Source organism: Ursus americanus, chromosome 14 (assembly GCF_024610735.1).
Source record: "Ursus americanus isolate L20-20 chromosome 14, mUrsAme1.1.p, whole genome shotgun sequence".
Lineage (NCBI taxonomy): Eukaryota > Metazoa > Chordata > Mammalia > Carnivora > Ursidae > Ursus > Ursus americanus.
Window position 1 is genome coordinate 5,946,675 of NC_142140.1, and position 25,957 is coordinate 5,972,631.

Below are 25,957 nucleotides of genomic sequence, written 5' to 3' on the forward strand. Positions count from 1 at the left end.
CTTAATGCTTCTCCCCTTAATTTTCAAACAAGGCTTTCATGGTCCCCAGCCCGTTTAGGGGCTGCTCTGAAACCTGGGGGTGACCACAGCAGCAGGCAGCCTATTTCTTCTTTCACTTCAGGACGCCACAATTCCCTCTCCTAAAAATCACAGTACGACCCTACAAGCTTCACCCAATAGATGGCAATGTTGCTCAGTTCTACAGAATTAATAACTGAGACTCCTTCCATTAGGTTTCTTTTATCGTACCAGCTAAACGCTAACTGAAGGACCAGGAGACTCAGCAATGGCACCAACTCTGCTTCCCAGAAGAGTTCTCCCTGGAACCCCCCACAATGCGCCTCATCTCATCCCCGAGTGCTGCCCTGCCACACAGCTAGTCCTCACCAACACCCACACAACGACCGACCGCTGGGTTCCTTCTCACAGCAAGGTCCTAAAGGTTGCCTTAGTGTTACTGATTCGAAAGTCTAAAATGATCCACCCAAAGGCATCTTCCCAAAGCCTTTAGAGCCTTCATGAATTACCCCTATCACCAGGAAAACCCAATAAACATGCTTTAAAACGCGCGCGCACACACACACACACAATGGTCATATCTGGCTCCCTTTGCACAGGAGGTGCTTACTACAACTCTCCCCATCTCCAGAACTGTCTTCGCTACTTTACCTCAAACTATTTTTCTGTCACTTCCCTCTCCAACACTGTGTCACCTACCAGGGCATAAAAATTGGCTGTGCATTTCCTAGAGAAAGCAATTATGGCACTGCTTACACTTTTGGTTTCTCTGAAAGGGAATGTGCCAGACCCTTTCATTGGTCATTTCATTTAGTTTGCAAAACACACTCAGCAGGTAGTAATTATCCCCATGTCACAGGTGAGCAAACTAGGGTTCAGAAGCAAGAGTTCCAAGGTCACCACCATCTCCCTAGTGTAGACTAGGAATTTGGACCCAGGTTTTTCTGATGCCACTTTTTTTACTCTATCAGAATGTGCCATTTGAAAGTTAGGAAGAAGAGGGGCATCTGGGTGGTGGAGTCAGTGAAGCATCTGACTCTTGATTTGGCTCAGGTCCTGATCTCAGGGTTGTGGGATTGAGCCCCGTGTCAGGCTCTGTGCTCACCAGGGAGTCTGCTTGAGATTCTCTCTCAATCCCCACTTTCTCTAAAATAATCTTTATTATTTTTTTAAAGATTTTATTTATTTGACAGAGAGAGACAGCCAGCGAGAGAGGGAACACATGCAGGGGGAATGGGAGAGGAAGAAGCAGGCTCCCAGCGGAGGAGCCTGATGTGGGGCTCGATCCCAGGACTCCAGAATCACGCCCTGAGCCGAAGGCAGACGCTTAACAGCTGAGCCACCCAGGCGCCCCTCTAAAATAATCTGGAAAAAAAAAAAAAAAAAAAAGGAAGAATATCTACCTGTGTAATATTTCTGAAAATGTAAAGATTCTAAAAAATCTTAAATGCTTGCAAACTTTCACTTAAAAAAAAATAGTGAGGGGCGCCTAGGTGGCTCAGCCGTTAAGCATCTGCCTTTGGCTCAGGTCACGATCCCAGCGTCCTGGGATGGAGCCCCACATCAGATTCCCTGCTCAGCGGGAAGCCTGCTTCTCCGTCTCACTCCCCTTGCTTGTGTTCCCTCTCTCACTGGCTGTCAAATAAATAAATAAAATCTTTAAAAAAACAGTGAATTACTTTGAAATACAAAATACTACCTCTTAGTTTAAGTTTCACAGATATGTGTTCATATTATGTATTCCTAAGGCATCCCTGCATTTCACAAAATGGCAGAAAGATGAAGTTTTTTTCAGCTTACATATAAGAAAGCAAAGATTTACGATAAATTGAGGGGCTTTTTATTTTTTAAAGATTTTTTTATTTTAGAGAGAGACACACACAGTGACAGCAAGAGTGAGGGGAAGGGCAGAGGCAGAGAAACTTAAGCAGACTCCCTGCTGAGCGCAGAGCCCAACATGGGGCTTGACCCACCACCCATGAGATCACAACCTGAGCTGAAATCAAGAGTTGGACAATTAACCAACTGAGCCACCCAGGTACCCCAAATTGAGGGGTTTAAATATCTCTCAATTTTAGAAATGGACCTCCATTAGTTTTAAGGAAGTTAACATTCATGGTTTAATTACTGGAGTTTGTAAACAGTTTTTAAAAATTCAATTCAGTTGGTACAATCATAAATGGAAGGTGGGTGGTGGGAGAAGACACCTTATTTCTTTTTAACCCATGTACTCCCTGACAAGGGGAAAACTAAGTTAAAAATCACATTCAGATAAATAGTAACTTAAAAAACAACGAAAATGCTTTAATGATAAGGGGGAAAAAAAGACAAAATTTTATTCCACAAGTAACAGTGACTTTTCAGACTTGCACACTATGTTCAAAAAGGAAGAGAAATCTAACCAACTCCACCCTGGTAAACCTGCCTAAATCCATGCCCCATTCACATTGGTTTAATCCCTGCCAAGCATAATGTTATGAATGAATTACTTTCTGGAACGGCATCTCCTTACAGGAGAACTTAGGACAGTAGAGGCACAGATGTCGCTATTTCCCCTCAGTTCAGGAATGAGGTCAGAAAATATCAGCCTCTAAAATGGAAGCTAAGAGAATCAACAAAAAATAATCAACTACACAGATAACTGCTTTAACAAATGGTAGGTATGGTGGTTCTTACAACAGGAGTGCTTTCGCCCCCCAAAATGAATCTGAGTGGCTGGAAGGGACTGAAAGTCATGTGTGCTGTATTTCTGATTTCACATGCTTTTCTAGGCTGGTGTCACTTTAGCTGTGGAGATCTTGTAAAGGCACGAAACCCAGGACCGAGAGCTCTTGGGTCAAGTCCTCCACTTGCACTTTGTGGCGGTGGGGTGTGGTGGCCACCTCTCTGAGACTTGAACCTTCGTCCTAGGGAGGGTCCCACCATTTGAACTCAAAAATCTGTTGTGGGAGAAGAACACAAGTGTCTGCCCCACCTTAACGCCCACTACCTGAATATGTGCTATAACAATTTTGCAAAAAAAATGGTATACAATACTGGCTATCAAAAAACAAAACAAAAAAATGAGCGAGTCTGCAGCAAAATCACTCAAGTTGTGTGTGGACCACACAGCATGTGCTGGTCTTAGCTGATTGCACAACGCTTGTTCTGTTTTGATGTGTGGTGTACGGTCACAACATTTCCCCCGCTTTATTAAGTAAAAATGTCTCCTATGGAAGTGGAAAAGCCCACGAAGAAAGTAGGTGAGTTTTAAAGGTCTACGAAATTCCCTTAGAAAAAAAAAAAAAAAAGAGATAACGTATAGAGAAAGGTGATCCTATAAAAGATAGAATCTTGGCCAAACATGTGTCCCCCCTTATTTGTATACGGTTTTTTGCATTGGGTTTTTTGCAAAAAGCGTTGGTTCCACAAAGTTTCGTGGTGTTCTTGAGTGTGGCATGCTTTCATAAAGCCAGTGAAATTCTCGTATGGAGGGTGCGCGGCCGGTCAGCACGATGCCCCTGAGCACATGCCGCTACACTGGGCAGCTCAGAGCCTTGGGAGAGCTGGAAAGTGATGGAGCAGAGGAGGATTTGGTGAAGAATTAGTTTTAAAGCAAGCCTGGAAGGTTCGAGATTTGAGAACCACGTAAACACACTCTGAAGAGAGCAGCTGAAGCAACTTCTGTTCTCAGTGAGGCGGCAGCAACTCCCCCAGTGAAGCGCAGCCACTCCTGAATGTGGTTTTATCACAGAGCAAATTTCCAACCTTGCCGAACCTGAGCTTTTAAAAAAAACACATACCATCTGTTACATTTATTCAGAAAGTAAGAAAAAAGTTCCACGAATCCTGCTTTTAGCCGGTAACTGTGAGGCTTTGCTGGTACATGATTCCAGAACCCCAGGGCCCTCGGGTAATGCTGAAGAGCGCACGGCCTGCTACATGACGTTCAGACCATACGTGAAGAAGGAAAATCGCTCCTATAAGGCTTGTCTAAAGATGATGCTTTTGGACATCCTTCTAGAGCTTTCAGTTAGAAATAATACCTGTGCGGTCTTGTGGCTTTTCTACATCTTTCCCGTAGCCGTTACATGAAAGGAGTCCCCACAACCTTGAAGGCACATCAGCTGATGATAAGATGTGACGTGGAGTGCTCACAGGAGGATAGTACTTTGATGAAGGATTCACGGAAGAGTTTTTACCATAAAGGCACATGAAATATCACCACCAATGACAAATGAAACAGGGAAAAAATGGCTCCTGAAATTTCTGCTGACTTTCAGGGTTTTGAGAAAGTGATGCTTCAAAGCCAAGTCTTTTACTTTGCTAAGCAGCCTGGAGAAAGCAAAGCCAGTAATACAAATGTTGAGCTATTAGCATCACTAATGAAGAGCAAAAGGACTTACTACTAAGAAGCTATTTCAAACTGATGGTCATTACTGGTCTGAGGCAGGGGCAAAAGAGGACGAGCTTACAATGTAGACCGTGCAGATATGATGATTCTGTTGTGAGAGAGCAGGAACATGTCATGAACAGAAGCACCGTGTGCACACACACAACTACAAGCAGAATCGCGGGCTGCCGGGAGCTCCAGGACCACGTGTCAAAGGAACGCACAAAGATACCCGTCTTAGTCATCTTGCAGATTCCGGCTCTTACCGTCCACTTGTGGGGTATGTAGTGCCAAGGAGACGACTGCCTGCCAGTGTCATGAATTTGGACACTGGATCAATCTGACGTGTTTCCCTGACTGGCTTCCCCTCTGCGCATCTACCCCTCCACCCCTGCCGCCCTGCAAACCTTCACTGGTATGTAACCAGCTTCAAAAAAGGCTCGGTTGATTGTGTTTTACCAAACGCTAATTGCATTCATTCTGTACCTCCATACATTATTTCCCAGCATTTTTAAATTTTATAACAAGTTCACTGAAGACGCAATTTTTTCTAATAGTGTACAATACTGCTGTGTACTATACACAAACATGTCCATCAGTGAGTTCACTGAGAGTTAAAGATTAGGTTTTAAAGGCTTTATGACACGGAAATCCTTGACAAAACAGATTTTTAAGCGTTTGAGTAGTTGGTTCAAATTCTTAGATAAGGTGAGACACATTATTTGTTCCATTTAACATAATGGAACATAGAGGTTTACAATTCCCAAATCTCCTCTCTCTCCAGCACTCTCAGAAAGCAACTGGAGGTGAGTAACAAGAGACGCGTGCATACACAGTGTTGGGGAAACTATACTGGGATATCAATGTAAACTACTGTCATTCTCGGGTAAAATCAGACAGTAACAGAATTCCCCTGTTGCTGGAAGAGTCCTCGTGGGACTTATCTAGTCTGACCTGCTTACTGAATGGGGGAGGACACAAGCCCACAGACGAGCAGCTCAGCATCAGTCAGGAGTCAGTAATTGACCCAAGGACAGAATGTGAAGGCCAGGATGGGGCTCTTTTTGCTCCCCTTTATAGTTTTATCTTGTAAAATACTAACTGCTTTTTGGTGCCGGGACTGTTATGCCCTTTAAAACTTCTCGATAATCGGGCGGTTATAATAAGAGGACTCTACCTCACACTGAACTTGGCTTACTGCAGGAGACTCACAGTATGTGTTGGTAAATCAGAATTCTGAGGCTGAATTGTTAAAGTTCGTCTTGGTCACTCCTCTCTCGTGAAGAAACCCAACGGCTTAGAATCACCTCCTGTAACCAATGAAAATAAAAAGGTGACTAAAAATTTCAAAGATGGAAATGAAAGAACATGCTAGGAGTGTGAGAGCACAGCAACATTTCACAAAGAACTGCCCATATAATGATGACACCTGTTCCCATTCCTCGTCATGAAACACCTGGGGGAAAGGTGAAGGCAGCAATGCACACCTTTCATGCAAATACTATCTACCATAATCACACCAAGACCTTAAAAGCTGAACTTGCCTTGGGAGTGGTATCCCACTAGCACATTTTGGGAATGGGGTGCCAGTGTGAAAGCTAGCACTTCACATTAGAACCAGCTCCAAGGTGGCGCTGGTATATCTGGGCCCGTGCTGAGGAGGGGAAGTGGGTCTGGGCTGGCCCTCGATGAACAGCTAACCTAGCGGGCACGAGCAGGACCAACTGCACGGATGAGGCACGGGGCCTGGGGAGGCTGCCTGGTGAGGCTGCAGGGGCCACAGCAGTGCAAACCAGGAGGAAGGGTGCAAGGTTAGAGACAAAGAAAATCAACCACGTGCTGGATGTGGGGGAGGAGTCACAGGGCACGGGGCAGAAATAGTAACTAATATTGGGAGACAGGATGGCAGCCCTGCCAGAGAAACACCTGCCAGGACTCAGAAGCCAGAACCCCAGAAGCCAGACAAGATCGAGGTGGGGGAGTGAGTTAGCAGCACCACTTTGGTTTCTGGGAATGAGATCTGGGAGAGGCCTGGCCAGGAGGTCCCAGGCCGTCTGAGAGAGCAGTGTCAGCTGAGTGGTGGGGACGGAAGCTAGATGACATGGCAGATAAAGCAGCAGCAGGAATTACAGGGGAGTGAGAGCGGGCTCAGCAGGGAGAGGGCCTGACGGGGCTTCCTGTTATAAAGGCAAGATGGTTTTCATTTCTTTTCTTGGGACCACATGTTCCAGAAGACACAATATGGTGGACAGAATCTTTGGGATGCCATGAGTTTGTCTCTGAGATGACCTACCTGAACTTTAATTTGTTTCATACATTCTGGTGACTCCATCTCTTGGTCAGTCATGGTAGAGGGTTTAATCAAATAGCACAGCATCAGTTCCTATTGAGAAATGAAGAAAACTTCCACATCCCACACAATAATAATAATATAAATTTGGGTGCAGGAAATGCAGGCAGTCTCCATTTTCTCCCACTGTGTATTCTTGGAAACTCACAAAGCACATTGGTTTCCTCCTAGGAATGTGACTGGGCCCAAGATCTAGACTAAGGACCTGCCATTTAGTCATTGTTGACATGGCAAGAAAATGCAAATAAAGCAAATATACGGATTATAAACACAACATTTAAAATATTAAGTATATGCTACAAGTTCCATAAAATGGGTATAAAAATACTAGAAACATTATGGACTCCCTATTTCTAAAAGAGCTACTTTTTATAGGCCACGCATAAGCAACTTAACCTGTACTCAAGGCAGTTGCCACCTGGCTTCTACTGGACCCTCTGGTGCCCCCCTCCCACTGTGCCTCCAGCAGCACTGATGCAGAGTCAGAGGGGGGTTCACAATCCGTGTTCAGTTAGCAAACTGTTCAGTAACAGAGAACACACAAAGCTTTCATCCTTAGTAGTCCTTGTGTAAGATGAAATTTCCCTCCTATCCTGATGGCAGCAGAATGCAGCAGAACACAAGCTAGGCAGTCAGACGACTGACTCTGGGTTTGAATCCCAATTCTGCATATAAGCTGCATGATCTTGGGTTTGTCACTCAACATCTCTGACTCTGATTCCTCACCCTTAGGGATGAGGATAACAACAGGGTGGTGAGAAAACATGAACACTGCTTAGCCATAAATATTAATATCCTTCCTCTCTCCTCAAGAGATCTGCTAGCTCTGAAAAGAAATTTATCAATGTTTTGACTCCCTTGTGAATGTGTGTGAATTTTGAGCATGTGCTGATGGCACCCTGGGAAGGAAGGCAAGGCCCACCTACATCAATCACTACAGGAAACTCTGAAGCTCAGTTCTTGGAGCTCAGCACCAGTGGGTGATAGCAGGGAATGTGAGAGGACGTCAGCTTTTAGCCCCATCTTTGAGAACCTCACTGGAAGTGTGAAGTTCCTACAGATGACTTTTATGATTCTATTACATTTAAGAAAAAAAAAACAACTAACCATTTAAATGACACGTGAATGCCAAAGTTGATGTTACCTTGGAGACGTTAACTGAAACTCTGCTCAAGGCAGCCAGTGACCTCCAACTGAAAGGTCTGCGAAGAGAGCCCTCAAAATGGTCATCAACTAATTCGACAATGACGGAGTAACTGGAAGACACATAGAGGGCATTGTGAAAATAAAGAGCATGAAATCAACCTCCTTAAAAAGAATAATGCTTGTTCTACCAAGAACAAAGATACAGAAAATAAAACATACATCGTCTAATCCTAAATGCTCCTGAAACATTATTAGGGAAAATATTAATGAAAAACACTTACTTTACATTACAAACTTTAGGCTCATCTCAACACTGACTAGGAGAGAACGGAAATATTTCTTCCAAAAAGAAAACCATGAATTCACTCAACTGTTTAGATACTAACACTCACTGATATTAAGATGAACAATTACTGCATAGATTAACTCAATGCATAACACTACAACACATCTATCATAACCTATTTATTATTTTACATATAGTGCAACAATGTTAGCATATAAGGCACAGATTTAGAGCATCTATTCCTCATAGGTCAAGAGAAACATGATTGTAATAGTTTCTGTGACACTGAAAATTACACTGGAGGTCAGAAATTTCCTCCTGTCGCTTTAAGCCATTAACTTATTTAAAAATCACTCCAAACCTTGCATGGTAAAATGGAGGGCCTTTTCGATACAACACTGCAAAGAAAAAGAAAGAAAATGTATAACCACTTGAAAGCATAATCTTACTACTGACATTTTCTCTTCTCCAAAGAGACATAAATACCCAATTATCTGGATATGGGTAATCTGCAATATGCCCTGTGGTCTATTTTTAAAACCCAAATTGTTTTCTTCCCCTGGAACAAAATGCAATTAGTAAAGCAAATCTGTGGCCAGGATCCTAACAATTTTATCTCACCCTCACCCCATAAATGAAATCCAAATTCAAATACAAGTGATTTTGGTCTTGCCTCTTGTCTTACACTCTTCCAGAGGGAGAATGTGAAATTATGTCAAACATGTGAAGTACACATAATGTGGGATACTTTGTTATTAATTTCAAATCAAAGTAATTCAGTGTCTGAGCTACTCCAGCCAGGTATAAGCTGCCTTGAGTCTTGGTGCTAGAGATGAGTAAGGATCATCACTATTTTTAAGAAATTCAGTCAGGTGGGGAAAATAGTCACATAACCACACAGGCCATTTGGAGATCAGTCTGCCCTACTAATTCAATCTGTGAAGGTCAAAAGCCAGTGCCCACAAGAGCCTGGGGCAAGGGCTCTGCCCCTCGGACTCTGCAACTGCATAGGGAACCCTTCAGAGGCACAACGTCTATGGCAGGGAGTGGCTGTTTATCAAACAGCCCTTTCTTTCCAGGCACGTGGCTAGATGATGTCTCTTAGTCTCCAAGCAGACAGGCTGGCCCAAAAAACCCTGCCATGTACAGAGTCTGCACTTATTCCTTTTTGAAGATGACCTTGAAAGCCATGTGGTGAAGACCAGAAAGCCACAAGGAAGAAGCCTGGGCTCCTGAAGCACTTTTGGGAGTTGATCTGCTCACCATTCAGAGATACCAGTTTTCAGATTTCACACGAAAAATTAACTTCTTGTTGTTAAGCCTCTGAGATTTGGGGTTTATATGTAACTACAGCTGTAAAGAATTACCTTTACTAATACACAATTACATCTGTAAGCTTGTGGCTGTCCCCAGTGCAAAATCAATGCAGAAAAGCTTTTTATCCTTTGAAGAACTGATAGAATTTTCCTTTTTGGCCATACCTGTACTGTAGCTCTAGGCTCAGCAAGCTCAGAAAAACCTGATAGCATGAGTAGTAACCCTGTAGGCCCATGGACAATAAAGCACCCCCTCACCTAGACTACATTCTCTAGCGTTACGTTTCCTTTTTATTATACTTCCTATTTAAATTATATTTAAAGGATTTGGCAAGTCAGCTCAAATTCACTGCATAAGGGCACAAATTTAAATAAATACCCCAACATACAATCCTCAACTTTTTGAGATGTGGTGTAGTGGAAGGAAACCACCTACTGGAATGAACTTGAATTCAGGAGTTTTGTTTCCTGCCCGGTTTCTACCACTCACGGTTGTGTGACTTCAAGCAAGTTACTAACATCCCTGAGCCTCATTTTCCAAAATTACAAAATGAAGAACGAGGGGGAAATTGAGATCTTTTCTAGCACTCCAATACCATTATTTATGATCAGGCAAACATCTGTAATGTGCATCTGGAACACTGGAACATTACACAGCTGGAAAGCAGCTTCCAACCACAAGTCGGGTCATTTCAGATGACTGATGATGGTGGTATAGCTCAGAAGTTAAAAGCATGAACATGGAATCAGACCCAAGTTCAAGTCTTCTCAGGGTCAAGACCACATGAGATGCCTTGTGTTTCAATCTCCTTATACTGAAATCTGGGGGTAGTAATTGAAGATACAGGTGTTGGCACAGTGGGTGGCATAAAGTGAGGGTTCAGAATGTTACCTAGGATAGTAATCCTAATGATGACAGTGTATTCAGAGTGAAAGATAAAATCGTTTTACAAAAACGCCTCTCAAGCAGAAAGATAGAAACTTCTGAAGTCTTAAGAAATCCCGGGTATTCAAAAATAAAGTCTGAAAGAACGGGGTAAAGAAGAGAAAGCTCCTTCTTATAAATGAAAGCCAGATATGGCATGTGGAAGGAATGACAGAATTAGAAAAGGATTAGGGCAATAATTAATTTGGGCAACTGTTATAATTATTGGAGACACGGATATGCCCAGTCTCATCCTACATATTACTTGTTAATTACAAAAGGAAATATGCATTTTTACAACAGACATCTGATAATGGTCACTTTAGCCAAGTAATCAAACTTAGTATCATCAACAGTGGGACAGCCTGATGTTAAGTACCTCCTGATGGGGCATAATACACACAACACCTATGCACGCAAAAGAATGTCCACGAGGGAACAATTAAACATATCTAGAACGTGGAATATCCTCTAGGACTCTTCAAAAATTCAATATCATGAAAAACAAACAAGGTAGAGAAACTGTTACAGATAAAAAAAGCTAAACAGGCTGTGGTGGGGTGAATGGAGCCCCCAAAAGATACATCCATGTCCTAATCCCTGGAATCTGTGAGGGTGGCCTTCTTTGAAAAAGGCTCTTTGCAGAGACTGGAGTGATGTAACCATAATGCAAGGGACACCCGGTGCCACTAGCAGCTGAAGAGGCAAGAGATTGATGTCCCCTACCACCCAGCAGACTTCCGGCCTCCAGGGCTGTGAAGAGCAGTGAGAAAATGAATTTCTGTTGTTTTAAGCCCTCCAGTTTGTGGTAATTTCTTATGGCAGCCCTAGCAAAATAAAAGAGAAACCTACAACACCAGATAGGATACATGGTGACTAGAGCCTGTATTAAAACAACAACAAAATCCCCATAGCTGCAGAAGACATTGTGGGGACAAGAGGGAAATTTCAATTTTCTGGTATTTTGATGATATTGAAAGTTCTGACTTCTCTCAGGTATGGCATGGTATTATAGTTATGGAGGAGAATGTCTCTATTCTTATGAGTTGCATGCAGCAATACTATGCATCGTGTGTGCAGATGTGGAAAATCTTAACAAAAATATTTAAAAAGCTTGTCTAGAAAAATAAGCCAAGAGAGTGGTTTAGGAAAGAACCAAGACGTGGGAAGAAGGCACAGCTCTTTGCGATGAGTACAGAGGAGCTGTTTCGATGCCTCTCCCTGGAGGCAGAACCAGTTACCAGCCTCTGAGCTGGGCGCCGTGAATAGGGAGGGCTCCTTCAGGCTCTGGGAACCCTGTACTCCGCTGGCTTCTAATGGCTCCCATCACTCCACTTGTCTTGCGACTTCTACTTCGCAGGCTGCTGTGAAATTACATGACCAAACTCAGTCAACGCGACTCCAAAACTGGAGTGTGTGGGAAGGCGGCTTAGGAGTAACTGGATCTCAGGTCACATCGACCAGTAGCAGCACACGTCAGAAAAAAATATACACCTGGAGTTGGTTTTCAGCTTTCTGGCTGGCGACAGCAGTTTGGTGTGGTGGAAGTACACAGACCTTGGACCCAGACAGAGCGAATCTCCATACTTAGCTGCTGTGGGACCCTCGGCAACTTCCCTGACCTTTCTAAACCATAATTTCCTCAGCGTCTTATAAAAGGAGGTGAATGCCATATGTCTCACAGGAGTATTAAGACCAAATAAGATGAGGGAAGAAAAGCACCAAGGCAAGGCGCCGGCTCACAGTAAGAGCCAGAGGCTGGGGGAGCTTTTGGGTGGGGAATGTAAGGAAAGGCTCCCACTTGGTTTCTAATCTGGTTTTCACCAGTGGGTGATCAAGGTCAAGTAGCTCGGCAGCTGCACTCAATTTGAGATCCATATCATTTTTTCCGAGTACTGCTCCTGGATGAAAAGTGATTCATAAGATTTATTCAAGGGAAGAGTTTCCCTGATAAGATGTGAATTTCATAATGGCCCTTTGTCATGGGTCATTACCTCTATAAGCAGAAACAATGGTTAAGGGGATGTCCTGGGCTTAACCTGTGTTGACAGTTCTAGGGTATGTGTGATTAGATCACCGACCCTCAAAATTAAAATAATATTACTGTTAAAAAGCAGCAAGCACCAAGCAGCTGTGCCCAGAGAAGAGGAAAAGTTTAAGAAGCTCTTCCTCTTTTTTTTTTAAGATTTTATTTTTAAGTAATCTCTACACCCGATGTGGGGTTTCAACTTACAACCCTGAGATCAAGAGGTGCATGCTCCACAGACTAAGCCAGCCAGGCGCCCCAGGAAGCTGTTCCTCTTATCCCAGGCTAGCACTGCTTGTGAACCCCTGCTAAAGCAGGAAATGTGAAGACACTCCTCATGTTGCTGCTGGGTCAGAGACCTGCTCTCACATTAATTATACAAGCAGCTAGAAGTACATGATACGACCCAGCTGTGGCAAAGGCCTCCAGAGAGTTGGGAAAGAACAGTTGTTTTATTTCTTAAAAAAAAAAAAACAAACAAAAAACAACTGTCTGTTCTTTCAACCATCCCTATAAGGAGGTTTATCTTAAAAAAGACTCTTCATCCACAAATGTGGCTTAGCACTGAAAATACGTGAGATGAGGTATGCTTAGAAGGCACTCAACAAAGGCCCCTTTCCCCTGCAATTTTTAATTCCTTTTTTGTAAAGAAGACCGTGTTATCCGTGTTATATGATGAGCAAAAGGATACTCAGAGAGATGAAGTAACTTGGCTGAGGTCACACAGTAAAGAGGTAGAGCTGGCTGTGAACCCAAAGAGCTCTCTTCACTAGCTCCACGCCACCTCTGAAAGTATCCCTGCAGCCTTATCGACTGGAAAATTCTAACTCAAGTTTCACCCATACAACGAGAAAGTTGAAGACCTGCCAACCGTTTGCACCAAACGGCTATTCTTACAGGAGTATGAAAAGGAGAACAGGGTGGGAAGCCAATGAAGGAAAATGAAACAGGCACATAAGTTATTAAACACTGTGAACTGCGGCCAACACAATTATGTGGAAACCTAGCAAACTAATCTCAAGCTAATCCTGACCATTTGTGTGCTAACCCCGAGTTAGCATATCTGTACCTGAAATCCAGGCATGGAAGAAACAAAAGAAACCATTTATCTCAGAGGGATAGGAAATCCTTAACCTTTATTTTGGACTGCTGACACCCTCCCCATTTGAGAATTTAATGAAAGGTGTGGACTCCTGACCCAGAAAAACACACCAATCTACAAACACAGTATTTTATGCTGGGGTCTCCTAAAGACTCTCCTATGATTTCAGGTTAAGCACAATTTCAGAGCATTCAAAGATTTAAAAGATTGAATTGGCTTTGTGTATTAAAAAAAAGGCTCAAAACACATGAAACAAGCATATGACACAGTTCACAAGACCTCAAGGGCCATGACTTCTCAAATATCTTGACATTTTTGTTTGAGCCTCAGAATTCTGAAAACATCCAGGAAGCACTCTCACTTAGCAGATGTCTGAGGGACTTAGCAGTGACATGGAGTGCTGGGAGGGACCCCAGGAACTACGTCCACTCATCCGGGCCTGTGGCTTTGAGAGCTGCTTACATAATGACAACTCCAAATTTATATCTGAAGGCTCTCCTGTGCTCTAGAATCATCTCTCTTCATAATATCTCCACTGGACATACTTAATACGTCCGAAATACAGGTATGCAGGCATTATACCTGATTCCTCTTAATTGAAATTCCGACATCCATTCTGTCTTCAGGGCTAGTTGGGCTCAGCTTTCCTAACTAAGTCTGTCTGCTTCATTTTTGTCCCTGTCCCACCCTGCAGTCTATTACTAACAGAGCAGACAGAGGGTCCTGCTCATTTTAAGTCACTTCTTTGTTCAAAATCTCCCAAGACTTCCAATCACCAGAATAACAACCAGGCCCTACATGCTCTGCGTCAGGCTGACTTGCAGACATCAACTCATGTCACTCTCCCCCTGGGATCTCCAAGTTCTAAACACACTATCTAAATGCTGTTCCTGAAACTTCCCTGCCTCAGGGCCTTTGTACTTGCTGTTCACTTTGTGCCTACTATGTTCTTCACTCTTCCCTGGGATCTCTAAGTTCTAGACATCCTGTCTTTATGTTGTTCCTGAGACTGACTGAGTTCATCCCTGCCTCAGGGCCTTTGCACTTGCTGTTCACTTTGTGCCTACCATGTTCTTCCCCAGATTCCCAAGTGACCTGGTTCCCTCGCTGTGGTCACATTTTTGTTTGTGGTCACATTTTTCAGAGTCTTTTCCTAACTAACTTTCTTTACTCCCTATCCCTTTTTTCTGTTTTTTCTTAGTATTTAATAGTCCCTGAAATTACATTATATATTTACTTATTTGCTGATTCATCTCCCCAGCCAGAAACACAAGCAGCTCCATCAAGGCAGCTTTGTGTTTGTCTCATTCACCTCTGTATTCCTGGCACCTAAGACGACCTGGCCCACAGGAGTCTCTCAGTAATTCTCTGTTGAATGAAGTGCCCATCTGGTCCAGAATCCTTACTTATTAAGATAAGAACAGGCAGTTTCTAAGAGCGTGGGCTCCAGAATTCAAAGTCCAGCTCTGTTAAGTTGCTGGCCCTGGAAACTATTAGGGGCAAATGACCCATTCTCTCACAACTGCAATCTCCCCATCAGAAAAAGATTAGAATAGTAAGAGTATCCATTGTATAGGACTGCTTTAGGAATTAAATGAGATAATGAATTTTAAAATGCTTGACACACAGTAAGTGCTCAACAAAGGATGGCTGGGATTATTACAATTGTATGATTATTCTCATTTGCCAGATGAGACAATTGAGGCCTAGAGGGTAAGGGACTGCCTTATATCACACAATCACATGGCTAATGAGAGGAGGGGAGTGGGGGCTGTAAACTCTTTTCTCAGATTACAGAGCAGAGGAGAGGAAAATTTGAATACTTGGGGTACAGGCTTCTATTTCCAGGCTTTCCCCTTAGACTTCCTTTTCACTCCTGGACAAACCCTCCACCCCAACCCAAATAATCTAAGCCAAAATGAAGACATTATCTTAGAAAAAAATCAGCAACAGCACACATTACCAATTCAGTTTTCACCCTGGGATCTGCTGCAAATGCTGGTTGAGAACCAGCGTTCTACTGAGTCAAGAATTACTTACGTAAATCTGTCCCATACTTAAGTCCCACTTTGGGCACCCAGCCCTTGCTCCGGAAGTAATGGTATGCCATGTACGTAGTCCTGAATGTGGGCTGAACTACAGGGAAAGCTTTCCAGAGCTTCATGACTGTTAAAGGCTCCTAATGTTGGTGAAAGGAAAAAAGGGCATTATTATGTATGTATTCGCTCATCATTCAGCCAGCGAACTGACATCTATACCAGGTGTGGAGCTGAAGCAGTAAACACACACAGCGCCCGTGACAGAAGACTTAACAGAGGATCTAGGCCTGTCCTGTCCAGTGTGGCAGCACCAGACGTGGGCCAGAAGGGAGATGTGCCTCAAGTGGAAAATACACACTGAATTTCAAAGACTTGGTAAGAAAACAAGACTGGTATGTTGAGTTAAAGAAACTCTGTAAATAATATGACTTTTTGTCTTTTAAACCCTTTCACGTGGCTACCAGAAAATTTAAAATGACGCACGTGGCTCCTGTCTGAGGCTTATATTCACTTCTATCAGACAGTGCTGCTCTGGGAAAGGCTGCCCTGCAACAGCAACGTCTGAGATGAGGAGGAAGTAGCCAAATGGAAGGGAACGGCGTGGGGCGGGGGGGGTGGGGAACCTAAGGCTGCACAAGAACATTCTGGGCACAGGAACAAGCGTGTGCTGGGTGCTCGAGTGTGACAAGTCCACCAGAGCCGGAGGGCAGCATGTTCCAAACATTTCACAGACCCAAGCAAGTAGCTACTATGTCAGGCCACATTCAGAAAAACCAAAACATAATTTTGTGAAAGCTTAAAAAAAGGATGCCCCATTTAGTCTTTGAAACTAGAGAATTTATCTCATGGCACAAATGAATTCTCCAGTTGCTTCAAAGAGAATTTTGTTTCTAAAGGAGGATATGAAGAGATGGTGAATGGCTTGGTTCAGAGAACGTTCAATTCTCCGGTTGGTTGAGGGCTCAGTCAATGAGACTTTCTCAGTTTGTCTCAGCCTGAGATTTTAAATCCATAAATATGAGCTAGAGTTTTTTTCTTCCTTTTTTCTTCTTTTTAAAAAATTGTTCCTAAGGTAGAAACTCCATATATGTGTGGCCTTTAAATCCCAAAGCAAGGAAACACTCAGCCCCCCTGTAATAAGCAACAGTCTTGTAGGGAAGGCTGAACTTCCAATATGGAGAGCCCATGATGTTCCAGAGGCTGAGGATTCTACATAGCAGTGGAATATTCTCGTGAATTTCAGCTAAGGCCCAGGAGAGGAGGCAAGGTGGGCTAAGAATGGCCACCATTTGGGAGAATGAGTCACCCATCAGCCAATACCTATTTTCAAACCAATGGAATACTCTTGAAAAGAATTTATATAATTAGAATTAGATGAATGATAAAATTATGTACTCCCAAGAACAGAACAAAATATGCTTTCTCTGTTCTATTTATTGTTCTGCTTACCTTTCTCTTTTTAATTCACTTGAATTATTTTAAATAGGTATTATATTCACATGGTCCAAATTCACAAAGCATAAAAACGTACAGTGAAGTCTCCCTTTCTACGTGTGTGCCCAGCCCCCCAAGGCCTCTACCAGAAGGTAAGCAACGGTATCAGCTTCTCATGGGCCTTTCTTCTAAGGGAGGCAGGCTACAGTACAGAATCACAGGCTTTGGAGAAATCTTCACATAGCTTCAAGTATTAATTCTAACCAGACTAGCCGTGTGACCTCTGGTGAGTTACCTAATTCCTCTGAACCTGTTACCTTATTTGTAGAATTCTTACCAGGCAGAGGCAAGGATTGGAAGTACCACCTGTAAGGTACCCAACATATAGCCTTTAACGAAGTAGGCACTGAACACTGGCAGTTTTAATTTTTAGTACAGTTTGGACACCTATTTCCTGATCATTATCTAAGATATTGCTCTTCTTCTAGTCTCTGGAAATGAAATTCAATCTGAAAGAGTCAAAGCTGGCTTCTGCCTTAATAATCCCAATTCAGGGGGTACCTGGGTGGCTGAGTTGGTGAAGCATGTCACTCTTGATTTTGGCTCAGGTCATGATCTCAGGGTGGTGAGATCGAACCCCACATCAGGCTCCACACTCAGCATGGAGTCTGCTTGGGATTCTCTCTCCCCTTTCCCTCTCCCCTACCACCCTCCTCCCGGCTCGCACATGCTCTCAAATAAATAAATACATACATACGTACAATTTTACCTCCCCTCCAAAAAAAGAAAGAAAGAAAAAAATCCCAATTCAGGGCCCAAAGCCTAAACTTAGAGAAAAAATTCAATTCCAATTTTGTTCAGTGAAAGCAGGTGCATTTGTATTACAGCAATACGAAAATTACTACAGCCCGCTTTTAACACAAGGAAAAGTGTAAGTGGATTTTATTTAAATATAACATCTTACCTTCTTATAGTAAATACTCAGACATCCCAGAGCATAGACCAGGAAAAACGCCTAAGAACAGAGCAAGCAGGAAATGTTCATTAGAAACTGTCCCACATTCTCGAGAAATTATTTTACAAATTGATTTCTCTTTGCCTTAAGTACAAATTAACGTCCTTAAATCATCTTCAAAATGGTCACATATTTTTAATATAAATGGTTCATGTAAATTTCAAGGATTAAAAAAAATCTAAGAAAATATGAGTCATAAACTGATTAAAAATCAGTAAAAAACAAAGCATTTGTATATTTTCCATGTATTTTTCCCTTTAAAAAAACGACATAGCTAAACTGAAAAAATGATGTAAATAACTGTAATAGAAACCTTTCCTCATCAGATTTTCCTCTGTAAAATTTAACCATATTAAACTGAGAAAAAAATTTACAGAAAGAAATATATAGAAATTTGTGAAAAGTGGGCAGTGTAGATTTGGCTTGCATAACAAAACATGAGTTTCTCAGTCACCCTTGCTGTAATGTGATTTCCTATTAAGTAATCCCTATCTTCCCATGAACTTCAATTATACAGTAACATGTTTTACCTGGATGGGGAGGCAGGAGGAAAAGCAAAGAAAGTCAGCTGTAGTTGAGTAAAATCACACTTACATGGAAATAAAAATGGCCTTTAAAAAAAAAGATTTTATTTATTTATTTGACAGAGAGAGAGAGAGGGAGAGAGAGAGAGAGAGAGAAGGTACAAGCAGGGGGAGCGGCAGGCAGAGGGAAGAGGCTCCTTAGCAGGGAGCCTGATGCAGGGCTCGATGCCAGGACCCTGGGGCCACAACCTGAGCCAAAGGCAGATGCTTAACTAATGGAGCCACCCAAGAGCCCCAACAGCTTTTTGTTTAAGTTTATTTATTTATTTTAATAATCTCTACACTCAACACGGGGGGTTCCATCTCTCAACGCCGAAAACAAGTGTCACATACTTTACACCAACTAAGCCAGCCAGGCGCCCCAATTGCTTTCTGATAAAAAGACAACGCCAAACGCTGATACCACCAAACAGGCCCTGCTTTTAACTCTACTTGTAGAGGGGGATAGGATCTATGTTTACACCTGAACAGACTTATATGCAAGATTGGTATGTCACAGTGACTAAATGGTCGCTATCAGTAAAACCGGGGTACTTTCTTTAGAAATAGGAGGATGGAAGATTATAACCAAACGAAAACCATTCTGCTGCTGCCGTCACATGGCACAGATGAGGGCCCTCATATGTAGGGTGGCGACAGAGATGCAGTCCCCCGCCCTGAGCCTGTACATTTCCGTTCAACAGCACCGGCGCTTACATAGCTTGCTTCCTCACTGCCCCAGCACACAGAGGAACAAACCAGAAGAGGATTTAAGAGAGCACAGGCTATGGAAGTGTAGGGGGTTTCAACCAGCGATGAGGTTTGTTGCGGAAACACCTCTGTGATCCCCAGGAATTGCCTGAATCCACCCACTGTCATTTTCTCCTGGCTAACTGATGGCAAGTCTCTTTACAGCAGTGGTTCTCAAAAGTGTGGTCTGGGGATCCTGGAGTCCTGGAGACCCCTTTCAGGAGGTCTCCAGGTCAAAACTACTTCATGATAATAACACATTATTTGCGTTGTTCCTGCTCATTCTCTCCAGAAGCTCCAAGACATGTGGTATCACAACAGACTGAATATAGCAGCAGATGTGGGCATCCAGCTGACTTCTATAAAGCCAGACCTTAAGGTGACTGCCATTCTTCTCACTGAATTTGTTCTGTTTTGAAAGAATATAGTTATTTTTCATAACATTTTATTTATGTTAACGTATAATGGATTTATCATCATTATCTTAAAATGAATGAAAGAGCAAATATTTAAATTTTTGTTTTAATTTACAATTTGGTAAACAGTGACAGATATAATCCACATAAAGATGTTCTTGGGGTCTTCGAGAATTTTTAAAATAGTAAAGTGGCTTGAGAACTACCACTTCAGTTTCACTCAGATCTAAACCCAGAGCTTCTCTGAAGATTCAGGTGACCCCGCTTCTCTGGGTCCCAGACACCTCTCCCTGCCGGGACTTCTCAAAGGCCCTTTTGCTCTGTGCATTCTCCACAGCAGCCATCTCTTTCCCATGTGAAGCTCACGCGGCTCCCATGACTAAATCCCTCCAGATGGCTTTACGGCACTTCGCTTCCCTGCCTCCAGTCCCTGTGAGAACTGACCACACTCTTTCTGGCCATGTTGGCTCCATGTCTGCCCCTGGACACACTAAGTGCTACTCCAGTATCTGGCACACTCTGCCCCAGACTCAAACGTCACTTCTTGGAGAGGTCTTCCCCTCCACCCTCGTTAAGCAACCCCCATTCTGATGATCTTCAGAACACTTTTGTCTGAAAACATCTTTCTTACATGCGTCTCTCCAACTCGAATGTAAACTCCGTGAGAGCAGAAACTCTGCCTGCTGTTCCCCTGGCCTGGGATGGAGTCTAGCACATGGCGTTTGCTCAGCGCTTATGCTGAGAATCGACCCTGAGTTTAGGACAAAGCCAGAGTCACCAAGAGCAGGTCTCTGCAGGCCTGGCTCTCCAGCTCCTTTCTCCTCACGTGGATGCTATATGCCTCACGGTCCCTTGCAGCTACTGGTGACAGACTTCCCAGGTGCCCTACAATCTTATTTTGACCTTTTGTCTTCCTGTGGCACACTACTCACTAACGCAGAGCACCAGTGTTTCTCAGATGCACACAGATGGTGGCCAGAAGGTGCCACGGAGGAGATGAACTTGGGTCCTCAAAGTGCTTCCCCTTTAGACTTCTCCCAGCCGTCACTTCTTGGTTGAGAATGGGGCGACAGGAGGATGAACTCTGGGATGGCAGAGCTGGGCTGAAATCTTCATTAACAGCTAGGCCCTTGGAAGTGTCACTTAAGCTCTCCTACCTCGTCTACAAAATGGGGATGAAGATGCCTCATTAAAGATATAATGAGATTAAGTCTCATAAAAATTTTAAAGGCTATGCAAAGTACCTAACTGCTCAATTCATTTTCGTTTCCTCTCCTTTTAAAAAACCATTTAGATACTGTAGCCTGGAAAAGTTCAATCATCTCCTTGCCAAGCAACGGACTCCTGCTTGGTGTCTTTTAGAATTTAAGTTCTTCAGAAACTTTCCATTATCAGTAAACAAATGTTTCTCTAAGAACTGATGAAACCAATGCCTCATTAATATTTCCTGGCCTAAAATAAATGGCTTTTATGAATGTACACAAACTGCTCACAGGCACTTATTACAGATGGAGTGGATCTTAATTCAACCGAGCTGGCTTTACTTAGAATTAAATCATCAGAAGACTGGGGAAGTCTGGAGAGGTAGGTGATTATGTCCCTTGAGATCTCATTATAAGTTTTTACTGTAAAAGCAAAGTGGAGGGAAGAGTTTAATGACGGTTTTAATGTCATCACTAAATCTAGTTAGGTCCCAAACCATTCTAATGGAAAAACAGTTCTCAGTAACAGATCTCTAAGAGACAGATCTTTAAGTCAGCTGTGGTATTATCATTCCCAAGCCCCAGAGAGAACGGCTCTGAGTCACCACAGAAGGGCTGCCCGTGTTCCTGACGGACATTTATGGAAACACATTAAACTGTACAAGTGGTGTACCATACACGGGTGATTCATTGAGAGGAAATCTGCCAAAACAGCCCGGAGAGGCAGAGCTAGGTTTAATTACACACTCCCTGAAAACTGCGACACCTCTCTGGAATGTCCTCAGGAACCGAAGAGCTTCCAAGAATGCAGAGCAACCTCATCTACCTCCCATTACTCTTGTCTTTCTTCAGGGAGTGTTTGGGAGAGAGAGAAGCAGACAGCGACACCTTAAACCTTTTTTTGTCGGTAAAAAGCATCTCATGGAACACAACTACTGAACAGTGAGGCTGACACCTAATGCTCTCTCTCTGCCTATGGCTGCCGCCTCCCAGAGCTGAGATACTGGCCGGCTCCTCCTGGCCTCAGCCCTCCAGCCCACCCTCCTACTGATGCCAGTTGCAGTACCTGCCCTTCCCTGACGTAGCCGCCCGCAGTGCACCAGTGCCGCCAGGTAGATACCTGTAGACGTGCCCTCCACGATCTAGCCCTCCTGTGTTGCCATGCAGGGCTGAGCTGCAGGAAAGAGCCTATGTTGTCCAGTGTCCAACTGGCAATCCCCTATTTATCTTTTAACATCCACAGATACAACCGACTCTGTGAAGTCTTTCCAGCTAGCTCACGTCCCTTTGGACCCCACCGGTTTCTGTGCAAATTCCACACATTGTATGCATCCATTTAACAAATAATTATTAAGCACCTAACAGATGTCAGACACTGGGTACAAGGATACAAGAGGAGCAACACTGGCACAATCCACAGACCACATGGAACGTAATTATTTCTGGGCTATCTTTAGGCCAGAGCCATATTCTGTTTATTTCTGTATTGTTAGTACTTAGCCCAGTGCCTGGCACAGAGTAAGTACTCAGTGAACATTTTTGGAAAATATTGATTACAAAAGAAAAGGTTCCAACTAGCTACTTAATAGCTTCTACAAGTAATTTAATAATGATGATAACAAAAAGAGCAGGCACTAACACTTACTGTTTCCTTTGTATCAGGCACTGTGCTGAGCCCATTACATGGGGTAGTTAATTCCCAGAACATCTTATGAACAAGGTGTTGTGTAACCCTCACTATACAGAGAAGAAATCAAGGCCCAGAGAGCTCAAGCACCTAGAGAAGGGGTATCTATAGTGTTGTCCAGCATCGCTTCCTATGATGACGACGGTCTACACCTGTGCTGTCCAATACGGTCACCACTATCCACCTGCGGCTGCTGAGTGTTTGAAATTTAGCTTGTACAACTGAGAAACAGAATCCTGAATTTTGCTCAATTTTAGTTAGTTTAAATTAAATAGTCACACGTGGCTAGTGGTTACTGTCTTTGACAACAGACTCAGCTATCTCATTTATAAAACGAGGAGATGTAGTAACTAATTCCAAACATCCTTTCCTGGTCTGTTCTTTGTACGTTTGGCCTCACTGCAAGGAAGGAAGTACAGACAAGGAAATCCAGAGAACACGGAAACACAACTACTACTCTGTGGACTCGCCCATGAAGTCACCAATGTGGCTGCACTCAACAGGCACTTCCTGAGACCCACACCTACACCGGGAACCGTGCTAGACACTGCAGGGGCTATCCAAGACAAGCAGGAGCGTTCCCGGAGAGGAAGCACACGACGCTGAGGAAGGAGTGCGATTCTCCAGGGAAGAAAGGACATTTCTGTGTACAGTTGTACAGTATAAACAGAAGCAAAGAAGGAGGGACTGAAAACACGAACACAGGTACAGGAACTCTAAATCAGAGGGAAAATTTATGATACAGTTTTTAGAAAGTCACTTTTAGCTAACTTTTAGGAATGTAGCTATTATATTAAAAGAACATGTATTAGTAATTCTGCAGAAAGAAATACCTAGAATCCATTTATGTAATTAGCAGCCATGACATGACTTGAAGCACGCATCATAGCTTACTAAAAGCTGGTGAAACTTCACGAATATACTAAAAACCACGAACTGTATACTTTAAATGGGTGAATAGTATGGTATATAAACTGTATCTCATGATATAGGAAGGCCCCCCGAAATCTTAGGCTTGATGAAATGAAGGCCAAGGAGTGACATTTAGGCAGGCCTACTTTGGAAGCTGCCTATGGTCATTTCAACACCGACCTGTAATGTTCAGTTACTGCCTACTCAGTTACTGAATCACACACAGAACTGCACTTACAAGTGGACTGCATTACAGGCTGCCTGGGCCCTGAGACCAAGAGCTGAAAAAGTAACATGCAGGAAACATACCTCTTCTAGGCTAAGTTGCAAATACTCCAAGATCCTATATGGATTTCTCCTGCATACTAATCTCTTTTTTGATGCCAACTGAAAAGAAATAAAATACATACAGAAGAAATGGAAACACTACATATTACATAGAGCAGATTGCATTTTAAAACACTTTTCTTACAAATTTCACAAATTCACATTTATTAAATACTGTTAAAAATATATTTTTTATTATTATGTGGAAAAAGACGTTTTAGGTTTTTACTATTAACATTTTGATTTATTTCCTATGTTCCCCATGAATTTTTCCCACAGTTGTGATCCTTTTGTTGGTTGAATTTACGTATTTCTTTCACCTCGCAAGTGTGGGCTTAGCTTCTTTATCAGGTTTCATAAACCCCATTCCAAAGGCTAGATAAGATTTCTTCAAGCAGGTGTTTCACAAACTATTTGGCCATTGGATTTGCTCATTTTTAGCTAGTACAGGTAATTCTAGGGCAACTGTCTGACGGCATCCCTCCGTGGAGCGGCTCTTGATCTTCCCAGCGCTTCTCCTGTGCGGGCTGACCTCCGTACCCGGGACTGCCTGCACTACAGTGACACCCAACACTAGGTGTAATGACCACAGCACTGCTGTTTCTCCCACCCAAGGGAAAGAATATTATTACACATGCTTTAATTTACACATTTTTTTAAAGTTAAGTTATTCACGAACTTTGAGGTTTTCGTAGAAATAGCCCTCACAGCTACTAAGTCACCAGGGCTGGGACCCAGTGCCCGTTGGTTCCCCCAGAGCATCTCACCACCTCTCACGTACCCTGGGCACTTAATATGGGCCTACTACCAGTTCTCAGTAAGGGACATCCTGGTTAGCCCACATCTGCTATGGGCCAGAAACAGATGGCTCTGGAGGAAGTGAGTGATTTTCTTCTTCAGTTGATCCTTGAACAACACAGGGGTTAGGGGTGCTGACTTCTTGCCAAAGAAAATCCATGTATAACTTCTGACTCCCCCAAAACTTAACTACTAGTAGTCTACTGTTCACTGGAAGCCTTACCAACAACATGAACAGCTGATTATCGCATAGTCTATATTAGTATTAGATGCTATATTCTTACAATAAAGTAAACTAGAGAAAAAATGTTATTAAGAAAATGATATGGCAGAGAAAACACACGTACAGTATTGTATTTATCAAAAAAACAAAAAACAAAAAAAAAAACCCAAACAAAAAAACCCCCCAAAAAACCAAAAAACCCGAACACCAATCTGTGTATAAGTGGATCCATGCAGTCTGAATCCCTGTTGTTCAAGGGTCGGCTATACTTACCTCTTCACCTGGGGCACATTCCTTCTCACTCACATCACACGCATCTTCCTCCACCAGCACGTACTCATCACCAGGCCCCCTCTCTCTGGCACAGAGGAGACCTGCTTGCTGGCTCCTGGCCCCAGGCTGAGTGTCAGGCAGGGGGAGGAGAACATCTGCTTTGCCACAAGGAACTCGGGGCAGGGGGCGGTGCTGGAGGGTGGCAACCTCTACCACAGGTTCATCCAAGCCGTTTGGAGGGAGCGGCTCAGGCCCAGCGCCCTCCTGCAAGTGGTCTGATGGCTTGCTGGGACCCTCCGTGTCAACTGACTTTCCTGCGTCTCCATTCATCACAGAAAGTTCCTCTCTATCTGCGGCACTTTCCATTTTGGAAACCATTTCAGAGTTCAGCTCATCATGCCATTGAACTTCTTCATTCCTTCTTACACCAGGATGCTCGAGTGGTTTTGTGTAATCCCGGAGGATTCTCTGCACTGTACCCTCCTCCTGCCCCTGTCTTCGCATGAGCTCTGCGGCCCATTCTACACTATGCTGATACCTGCAAGATGGAAATCCTGTCAGTAACACTTGAATTTCAACACTCAAAACACAACAGAGCATGCAGAAAAGACGGGGAGGTAGTATGCCAAAGCGTTTATAGCAGTTTTTCTCAGCAGTGGGCTATACGTCAATGTTTTCTTTATATTTTGTGTTTTCTGTTTTTCAATTAAGTATGTGTTACTTTTGTTTTTATTATTAGAGCTTCATTTAATTTTCTTATTTTGAAAAAAAACTTGA

At 43.2% G+C, this 25,957-nt stretch overlaps 1 protein-coding gene across 8 annotated transcripts in view; it reads right to left on the minus strand.

The window, feature by feature from the left end:
* Window positions 1-2,297: 2,297 nt before the first annotated feature.
* The window catches only part of TSEN2 (tRNA splicing endonuclease subunit 2), a 42,143-nt gene continuing 18,483 nt past the window's right edge, over window positions 2,298-25,957 (minus strand). For 4 of the 8 annotated variants that reach the window (XM_087866765.1, XM_087866766.1, XM_087866770.1 and 1 more), the window contains 8 exons: window positions 25,181-25,718; window positions 23,869-23,946; window positions 17,979-18,029; window positions 15,582-15,720; window positions 8,534-8,570; window positions 7,885-7,996; window positions 6,684-6,773; window positions 2,298-5,700 (listed from right to left, as the gene is read on the minus strand). In XM_087866765.1, coding sequence (XP_087722891.1) covers window positions 5,641-5,700; window positions 6,684-6,773; window positions 7,885-7,996; window positions 8,534-8,570; window positions 15,582-15,720; window positions 17,979-18,029; window positions 23,869-23,946; window positions 25,181-25,718 — 1,105 coding nt within the window. In that variant the 3' untranslated portion in view covers window positions 2,298-5,640. The remainder of the gene's footprint in view (window positions 5,701-6,683; window positions 6,774-7,884; window positions 7,997-8,533; window positions 8,571-15,581; window positions 15,721-17,978; window positions 18,030-23,868; window positions 23,947-25,180; window positions 25,719-25,957) is intronic. The other 4 variants (XM_045812319.2, XM_045812318.2, XM_087866768.1 and 1 more) reach the window with 4 other exon arrangements.